The sequence below is a fragment of the Cariama cristata genome, unplaced genomic scaffold (assembly GCF_000690535.1).
Source record: "Cariama cristata isolate BGI_N322 unplaced genomic scaffold, ASM69053v1 scaffold4532, whole genome shotgun sequence".
NCBI classification, from domain to species: domain Eukaryota; kingdom Metazoa; phylum Chordata; class Aves; order Cariamiformes; family Cariamidae; genus Cariama; species Cariama cristata.
Genome location: NW_009604359.1, coordinates 102,893 through 113,485, shown reverse-complemented (window position 1 = coordinate 113,485; position 10,593 = coordinate 102,893). Strand labels below are relative to the sequence as shown.

Genomic DNA, 10,593 nt, shown 5'->3' with positions numbered 1-10,593 from the left:
AGCAGATGCTGTGAGTGACCCCTCTTCCAGGGGGAAGATATTCGTTGGGAGCATAAATATCCCTTGAGTCCATCTCCTGCTGTCATAATAAATAAAAGCAGTACAGTTCTTTTTTTCCCCCTTGTTCTTTCTAAGGAAAGCTCAATGCAGTACTGTATGTTTTCCTCTGAGTAAGCCTGCCTTCTGTGCAACTTTCACATCTCAGAAAGGAACTGTATTTTTTCAGTTGTGGCACTACACTTACAACAAAAGTAATTTTAAAAATGGCTCCTGGGAAGTATTTGTTACCCTAAAAAAATCCTCATTATTTTCCACCATAAAAAAAAAAAAAAGGTGTAACACGACAGCTACGTAGCTTGTGGGATCCACAGCATGGGTAGCACGAAGAGAGAACCAAGCAGGGATAACTACGGCAAACTCTACTTACTGCTGCAGCTGCTGACCAAAAAAGCAGACAGCACTGGTGAGGCCAACAACTTGAAATAATACCAAGTGCATTTATTCATCTAATCTTGCTATGGTTCTATATCTTCCACTGAAAATATAGAGAGTATATAGAGAGTAAAGTTATTGAATTCATAGGAACACTTATGGTAAACCTCCCAAACACAGGTCTGAAGAGTTGGTCAGAGATGTTATCTTCTCTTTAAAAGCAACTCTCATTTACATTGCCTAACAAGATGTATGTTTCACAAAAAAATGCATTCCAGGAAAATACAATATCTAAAACAGGTTGTCAAACTGATAAGCTTTTAACATTGTTATTTGTTTTCATTCCTAAAAATGTTTACAGAAATGCTTTAAAGTAACATTTGACTCTCCTGGCCTGGATGATGTGCCGAAGGCATGCATATTACAAGTAGTTATTACTTTGAAGTACCAGGTTTTAATTTCATAATTTCATTTTCAAAAAGTCTTAATGAAGTCCATGTACGTATTACTTACTTCATGACATGAAAGCATAATGGACTTATTAAGAGCTCGGTTCTCCAAGCTTCCTGAGACAATTAACAGCAGAAACATTTGGAATTAGACCTGAAGTCATAATTTAATTTTCAGCATCCTACCACTTTCCACAAATCCTTTTTTTTTTTTTTTCTTTTCTCGTAGACACAGAAGAGTTGATTGCACATATGCCAAAATAAGAACTCGGACAGGAAATGTCCATATTTAGTACTGAGGCAACAAATAGTACATAGGTAGGTCCTACAAATGTTGTAGCTGCTGTTACTACACTTTGAGGAAATGAAAAACCACCAAGTGCTTCCTTTTGTACTTCCCCATGACGTAGCACACAGCCAGTGGATTTGGTATTTCTTACAAACACTACCCTGGGGTTTTTTTGTTGGTGTTTTTTTGTTTGGTTGGGTTTTTTGTTTTGTTTTGTTTTTTTAAAAGAGATACAGTTGTATAAATTATTTTTACTCTCTATTCACTTTGTTTTCATAACCAGAATGTAAGAATAGGCTGTATGCAACATGTTGGTACATGTTAGACCAATGCCCGTTTAGCACAGTTGTTACCAGAGGCAAACAGCAAGCAGCTGGAAAAGAGTCTAACAGGAGAAGCATGCACTGACACAGTTACTACCTTAGCCAGAGCAAAATATGTTTACATTTAAGAGGTCCTGATGGTATTTTCTTCCAATAAATTTGTCTAGTCTTTTTTTTTTTAAAAAAAGAATAATTTAGGCTTTTAGCATCTACATCATCTGGTGGCAAGGAGTGTATCTTCCTGCTTGTTTTGCAGGTGACATCTAACTGTATGTACTAGACCACTTTATAATCATTAATGTCATATTTTAGCTATTGCTAAGTGCAGGATTTCATGAATTAAGTGTATGATGCAGTGTTCGAATGCAAACGTGTTTGCATGCAAACAGAACGAACTGTGTGAATCAGAAGACTCTTTTGTATTGACCAAGTTAAAATATAGCAGTTTTGAGGCTTCTTGGAACAGACGTAACACAGTACCTAGCTTAAGAGACAAACATTTCTGAATGTTTGTAGTTTTCCTTGCTCTTTATAAAGAATACTTTTACAATATGTTATCTAAACAAAAAACATCAACATGATGAAGGAAAATTCAACCATGTCCACAAAGCAAGTTAAAAAAAAAACCTAAAACATCTAACTTTTACTTAAGTGTTTCAACTCAACAAAAGTTCAGGTCAAATAAAGAGTAGGGGGTAAACCCAAGACGTGCTCTTGTGCATACTGCTTCTTCATGAAATATGCAGAAAATAAAACCATATGATGATACTTTTCTTTTAAGAAGAAATTCCAATAAAATTGAAATTAATGGAAAATATTCACTTGCATCTTTGCAAGTGCCAAACATCTGTTTCAGAGAAATCCCCTCTTACATATTTAATAATGTCTTTCAATTAAGATGAGAAAAAGTTCTAAAAATGCTGAGAGTGCCACAACTCTTGCAAGAATAATGAGTTATCAATACAACAATGGTAATTTTGATAGGGCATCTTTAAACGTAAAAATCAATATCAAGGAATAATTGCTTCATTTACACTTTATAAAAAACCTGATATATACCTTCTATTTCCGTATTTTAAGAAACAAATGGTAGCGATTAATTTCAACCTGTCTTAAAAAACCCAAACTTATTCTAGTTTGAGTGAATTTTTTTTTATTAACAAACCCCTCATGTTTGCGTTTATTCTTCTTTGCAGCAGCCATGTTGATTCAAATGATCCAACAGGTACCAAAATAAAGTGAATGAGAATTTAAACATATTGAATATTAAATACAACTAAATCAAGCTCCTCTTGTAACCTACAAAAGAGGAAGTAGAACAAAATATTGAAAAAAAAAGATACATTGCAAATTTGTAAATAATACTAAGTTCCTTAATATATTGTTGGTATGCTGGAGGCAAGGAAAAGATTTTACAAAATCATTCACAGGTAACTTAATAATAAAATGTAATTTAATGAGTTTTCTACTTGGAACATTCTCTGAAGAGCAGCTTTACCCATTAAGTTGGGGACTAAAATTGTTGAGGGACTAAAATGCATTGAAGGACAGGATCTGTTATTATTTTTGAGATTGGCTTCAGTTACATTAAATATTTAACACTGTTGCCCTACTGCATGGCTCAGTGTTTATAAAACCAGCTCTATGTGCTTCTGGCAAAACATTGGTATTTTAAAGATTAATTGTTTGCAATTTAAATCTCAACCATAAACAACTAAATATCAGTCAAAGGTTAAAAAAATATACTTTTAAAAAGAAAAAAGGTGTGAAGCAAAGTGACCTACAGAGACGACTACCTGGCTCCTATTGAAAGATCCTTTTATGAACATAAATTAAAACCGAACAATGATGTATAACTGGAGACACAAAAATAGAAGGGAACTTCAGATGACACGTGGAGAATAAATTTTAATTTACTTTCAATATAAAAAGGAAAATAAATCAAGAAAGACATGCTCTCACCTCAAGTGAACTGAGGTAAAACTAAGCATATGATTGACAGATACTCAGTGCAACACATCTTCATGCACTTCTACTGATTCCAACTTTGAGTCTCTAAGATAGCAGATCCAGTAGATTTGTATGTCCATTCTAACTAGTCAAATTTCTCTCAAGCGAATTTTCCTACAAATTTTAGATATGGGAACAGAAAGATCTAGGCTAAATACAGGTTTTTCAATAGTTTTCCAGTGTTTTGGAAGTAGAAAGAATGTAAGTTAGAATCTCCTCCTCCTCCTCTTGGCTTAATTAAAAAAAAAAAGGCTTTATAGACTTTATACATGAAAAATTGGTACTAAAGATGTCAGTAAAGAAATCTGAAAAACTACAGGAAATAAACATTTCTGCTCCAAGACGCTATTTCAGATCACACTGGATCTAATCTATTCCAAATTACTGTGAAGCCATGCTTTCAGAACTCAGTTCAATTATTTATTTGACACTACTGGAAATAATTATTTTAAAACACAAAATGCACAGTACTTGAGACATTAAAAAGTCAACCACAGGAATGGAAAAAAAACATTAAGCATAAAGAGAAAACAGCGCATAAATGTCTTGCACAAAATCTAACATGAATAAGTAACCATAAAGAGAAAAAAAATCCAAGTAATTAAGTTATTTAAAATGTCAAATGACCCCACAATAAAAACCCAAAACAGATAACGGAAAGTGTAAGAATTCCTGTAAAATAACTAGGAAAATTCAATTAAAGTTCTACATTCCAGGATAAAGTTGACATTTTTGAGGCACTTGTATTTACACCAAAATCAAATCAGACTTTACTGTTTATTTAAAGGGCTACCGGGTAAAGCTCCTTATGCAAAAAGGGTCATAAAACTCTTCCTTGATGATTACAGAAAGAATTTCCAAACAATTCCATATGCAAAAATAATGAACAATTACACTAAGGCCACATTACAGAAGAGAACAAAACTTAGAAGGGTAAAAATGTCTCAACTTTGTGATCACATTTTAATTGCTCTGTATGGATACAGAACTAACGCAAAATTATTACTACAGTATTATTTTGTCTCCTACTACTTTTATAGATAAATACAACGGACAGAAATACCAACTATTGGGAAAGTAATAACTGCACTGCTAGGACTTAAAGACCCGCTACTGAAGAAAGCAGTAAAGAAGCAGAAGTGAGAAGTAGTTGACCTTGTGACCAGAGAACTAGGCTAGAAAACACGTTAGGCAAAAGAAAAGGCCCACACGGACAAAGATCATCCTGGCTGCTACAGCATCTCAATCTGAACAGCAAATTCATGAACTGACTGATTCCTAATACAGGCCCATGCCATAAATTGGAAAACGATTACTCTAAGTGCTTCAAAATGACGCTTCTATGACCACTTGGGAAAGGAATTGTATATAATGGCAAAAGATTGGTTTGATAACCCAAAAAGGTTCCAGTCTTAGAACCTTCCTATTCCAGAAAATCTAGTTATAAATAAAAGAGCTTTGAGAACCCAATGTGCAAAATCAGAGAATCTGATACAGAATGAACAGAACTCCCACAACCATCACTGCATGTTTTTTTAAACAAACCGTGGACTTGCGAAATATCATATTTCAGTCAATAATTACTACATTGCTGGGGCAATTTTTGTGGTGTATGGCTAAGCATTTGCATTCTTGCCTCAGTTCTCACTGATGAAAGACTAATGAGAGACTGTGACAGAAACTTTAAGTTCTCCTCTGAATCCCGAGATGCAGTAGGTTAGACTGTTTCAGAACATGTACTTTATACCTGTTGGAATAAAGAGGGTTTGAATTTGACCTTAAAAATTAAACTTCATATTTCCTACTCTTATTCCACTCGCCTACAAGTTTTAATTTTACTAATCTTCATCAGGAATGTGTAAATTAGTAGACTTCTACTGGCAAAAGTTTTACCACAGATTTTTTTACTGGACTCATTTGGCACTTTCTGATTTTGGGAAACAACTGAATTGATCTTATTTTGTTTGCTTTTTAAATACACAATAGTGCCAGAAAAATGAAGCCTGCTGGCATTTCAATTTTCAATCTTAAAATGTGATATACCCTCCTTAGAATCTCACCTCTCTCCCCTCACTTGCCCTGCCACTAGCAGAAAGGTAAAGCATTGTTTTGCCTTCCTGATACTTCTATGCAAACATGGACCTATCAATACTACATGGTTAAATATACCTTCAGGCAATTAATAAAGATAACTTTCTGGACATAATGCGGATGTACCTTCGCTGAAGAAAGCAAGTCTGGCTAACAGTTGTAGTAAGTGTACTCAAATTTGACTTGGAAGAATTCTTCAAGGTGTTATGAATGTTTATATAAACCTCTATAGGTCTGATAGCTTTGGAAGATCTCTTTGAACAGACATGACAGTCTTATTCTACTTCAGTTTTGAAGCATGCTTCGGAATGGGTGGTTACAAAATAACCACGAAATAGAGAGTCAAAAAGAGTCAAATTCCTGACTGAAATTTCCTTCACATCTTAGATATCCAGATTCTTAACATGTCACCTGTGGCAATATAAAAAAAAAAAAAAAAAACAACAACATTTTTCTAGTATAAAAGTCTTCATTTAATATAGAACAGAGAAAATAAAACTAAGATTGCAGTACGTAAGTTGAACTGTTTCCAATATAGCGCTGTACTACTTTAAAGACTGGGGATTATATTTGGAGTATGAAAAAGTCATAACCGCAACCCATCTTTCATTTACTGCGTGAAAATATATATGTTGCCATCACGGTTTCATTTTTCTTGTTTTAGCTTGCAGTGTCCTTTAATGAAAGGTGAAAAATAGCCAACAAATTCTCCACTAGCTTTAGAGACTTTGTTTGGCTTGAATACAGAGCAATTATGGTTGTTCTTGTCTTATGTTGGGCATTTTAGCACGATGATGTTGTTGCATTACCTTTCGTTTCCTCCTCTTAATTTTAATCTTAGCAACCTATCATTTTTAGTATTAAAAAAAAAAAAAGCATTGAATTTTGCTTGTTTGGACATGAGAAAATATGAACAAAGAGACTATAAATCACTTTTGGTTTCACTGATACTGAATGTGATTTATTTGTGGGTAACAATGTGAAACATATTATGTGTAAAACTACTCAGTTTAACTCCCAAGTTATTTATCTGTGAAAGGCTTTGAAATATGGTGGATCTAAAACACCGTAGGTATGGAAAAATTTGATGTATATGACATCAAATTATTTAGTTAAGAATTTTATCAGAGGCAGGACATTTAGTTTCCCCAGTTCTAAATAATTCCCACTGAAAGATTACTGATCAGGAAAGAAAAGGGTTGAAAAGTGCTGAGTAAGGACAGAGGAACGTCAATTACTTGCTTTTTGCTAAGTAACTTTCTACTAATTCAAATCATCCCGTGCATACGTTCCATATACTAAGTGATGGTTAAACTGTACATAGGTCACTGACAGGTTGGATTCATGGTTGGTAAGTCTCTGAATACTTAAATAGTATAGCGTCTTGGCTCTCAAAAGTAACCATTATTTTAGCACTAGCATAGCTAGAATATAACTGAAGTCTGTTTTGGAACTGCAACAGGAGATTTCTATGGTTTACTTTCAATGTATATGTTATCTTGATACAAATGATTTCTACAAATAATTATCAAATCAATCTATTTTTAAAAAGCCTCATTCACAATCAATTCTAACTCAAAGTAAATACTTACTATTATATATAGTTCAGTATAATGCTGGACTACATTTATAACCTACTACAAAACTTGTGGGATTGCCAGAATCAACTTTTATAAACCGTTACAGAAGTTCTTATAAGAATCCAAGCACAAATGCAACTGTAAATGCTCATTAATATTTTCAAATATTTGTAGCAAATATGTAACTGGCCAAATATGCAACTGATTTTCTTAAACTGATATCACAACTATTATACTTCTACAAAAACAAAACTTTAATAGAATAAATGACTAAGCAAGTTACAAGCTACTTTGAAAACTGACGTAAACTACATTTACCATGAGGGATGAAATGTACTTTGTACTATTACTAAATCAGCTGGACAAGAATCTGTTTATGAGTCTTTTCCTGAAGTCCTTAACCACTGCTAACCAAGTACAAATACCATTGTGCCCATGTCCCGTGGTCTGAAGGATTCTAAAAACTTATTTTCGAAACAACAATGAAACATATACAGTGCACACTACCTTTGCAAGTGTGTAACGGGGACTCCTCGCATCACTCAAATTAAAACAAAAACTAATTAAAAAATCACTGAATCTCAGCCAGGAAAGCAAGGTATTTTCTCCGAGTTCTTTCTAGGAATTACTTTCATAAGCTGCTACCTTTTACTATAGTCCGTAAAGTATATTTATTACTCTGACAGGTGCATGGGCTTTGACCAAGGTCCATTAACTCTGCTTCTTATGTAATCATATAAAAGCTATTACGTCAAATGATTTGGAGTTAAAACCATCTTCTGCTCTCAACTGAAATACAGAGAGACTTTATAAATCTTACCTCAGAAAAAGCTAGCTGTCATTACATACGACTTATTTTTTTAAATGAATGGAGCTATGTGTCAACTGATCAATAAGGGAAAAAAGTTGACTGAAATATTTTGATATTCAAGAACTCTATGAAATGAATGGAAATGATGCTCCTACTAAATAAACAAAAGAGGATTTTGTTTCTTTGAAGATGATCCTCTCATTGTTTCACTGATTTTTGAAAACTTCACAAGGACAAAACAGATTAACAATAGTCAAACAATGGAATAATGGCAATGAGCTCCAACTGCGTGTGTAGGTGGAAAGAAAATGGAAGAAAGTCTCCATTCCCAACAAAAATGGAAATCTAAGAGATTAAGAGCAGATGAGTTGCTATTAAAGTGCCTGCAGGAAATTACTGTCAATTCAAAATGGCATGATCTGGCTGTCAACAGTGAGACTAGATGATCTGCACTAGTGGTCCTATTGACCAATTTATTTATGATACAAGCCATTTTAATAGTAAATCTATTTTCCCTTTCTCCACAGTTCATCCTTTGTAAATGACCAACTTCCAATATAAACAAGCTCAAACATCCTTGTGGATTGTGTTTTGCTCTGGGTATCTGTTTAAGCGTCTTTGCCAATAAAACCCATACTGCTAAACGGAAACTTCTCCATGCACAGCATAATGCAAAAGAGCTCATCCAATACTAATCTTAACTAGTCATAGAATGAAACTTCTGAAGTTAAATTCTATTTCCCATAATACTATTCAGCCTATAAAAGCAGGGAATAGAAGAGGCCAAACACATGATTTCTACTTCCTTTTCAGGACAACATTACCAATCAGATTCAATCTCAGAGATTATTTTTTTTAATTGAGAATACTGAAATCACTGAATTTGATCTCAGGCTGCTACCACCATATGAAAGAGGGGGTTTTAATTTTTTTTGTTGTTCTGTTTTTGGTTTTATAAAGAGCCTCAAAGGGGAGAAGTGTGTTAATATTTTCTCCTCCTAGTGAAAGCGAATCAAACTATCTTTTAAGTTACATTTTACTGTTTATACACAAGCATTAAACTGCAAGTATAAAGTATTAACAGAATACCTGAAACCAAGTTTCAGAACATTACAACATTTCATAAAAAGATCAGTGCACTGGCTATAAATCATGCTCAATAGATTACCAGTACATTTCAGGCTGTCATATAATATGGGTTGAGAGGAAAAGTTAATGACCTTTGTGTATACAATAAAGTTCATTTGTGAACATAAAATAGCATCTGTTGTTGATACTGAAATGCTTTCAGTGAACTGAACTCACATCACAATTTGAGTTTGACAGACTGCATTTATGCCCCACCTTTAAGTTACTGTAATAAGAAATACTGTAAATTTCAGCCAATGTATTCATTTCCGCTTTTCTGCTTTTTGGTTTTGATGAACTTAAAATTCTATAAATATATATGAAGAAATATATCATAGTAACAAATCATTTGAAAAAAGGACTGAACTTAAAATTCTATAAATATATATGAAAAAATATATCATAGTAACAAATTATTTGAAAAAAGGAGTGACATATCTGAAGACATAACTCCTGATTCTGTTTTCTCGTGCATTTTAAGACAGGTTTCGGGATTAATAAACTTCACCAATTTCTCACTGCATGAAGTGAAATCCATTAGCCATTGGTAACTCACCCTTTTCTGCTCTTTAATATATCCCATCAGTTCCTCTCTTGTCCTTTTCACTGCTTCTTCAACTGCCTTTTCACTTCGTTTTTGCTCCTCCATTAATGCTTCCTTGACAATTTCCTTTTAAAAGGAAAACACGTAAGTGTAAATATTAAAAGTATTTCACAAACGTAACAGAGGTCACCCCTCTCCTTCCTACTAAGATTTTATCATGACCACATTCCTTTCTCAATGACAGATATCCTAAATACCTTTAAAAAAATTTATAAATTCAGTACTTTAATCACTAAGGGGCCTAAAGAAGAGCAAAATAATCACTTTAAAGCTGTGTTAATAGATACATAATGTTCCCTGAGAGCAAAAGAAAAAGAAGTAATACAGGTACTCCATTCCAACAGAAGCAGGGATGTACCAGTTGCTATGAACAGAGAGAATATTTCAGTTGGAAGGGACCTGTAACGATCACCTTGTCCAACCACCTGACCAATTCAAGGCTGGCCAAAAGTTAAAGCATGGTATTAAGGACATTGTCCAAAAGCCTCTAAAACACTGACAGGAAGGCACCGACCACCTCCCCAGGAAGCCTGTCCCAGTGTCTGACCACCCTCTCGGTAAAGAAATGCTTCCCGACGTCCAGTCTAAACCTCCCCTGGTGCAGCTTTGAGCCATTCCCACGCATCCTGGTACCAGGGAGAAGAGCTCAGCACCTCCCTCTCCACGTCCCCTCCTCGGGAAGCTGCAGAGAGCAGGGAGGTTGCCCCTCAGCCGCCTTTCGTCCATACTGCATGGCTGTTCAGAACTTCCGTAGGGGCTGCTCTAACATCACAGTAAGCAGAGTCCTAATGACAAAAAATTTATTTCCAGACCTTGGGAATTGCCAGGGACCTTCTGCACGCAGCAGTAAAAAGCAGCAAAGGCACACCCCCCCCC

The 10,593-nt window shown here is 34.5% G+C and overlaps 1 protein-coding gene across 1 annotated transcript in view; it reads right to left on the bottom strand.

Moving 5' to 3' along the window:
• The window catches only part of CCDC91 (coiled-coil domain containing 91), a 122,833-nt gene that overhangs the window by 23,005 nt on the left and 89,235 nt on the right, over window positions 1–10,593 (bottom strand). Inside the window, exon 11 of the mRNA XM_009695564.1 lies at window positions 9,670–9,783. Coding sequence (XP_009693866.1) covers window positions 9,670–9,783 — 114 coding nt within the window. The remainder of the gene's footprint in view (window positions 1–9,669; window positions 9,784–10,593) is intronic.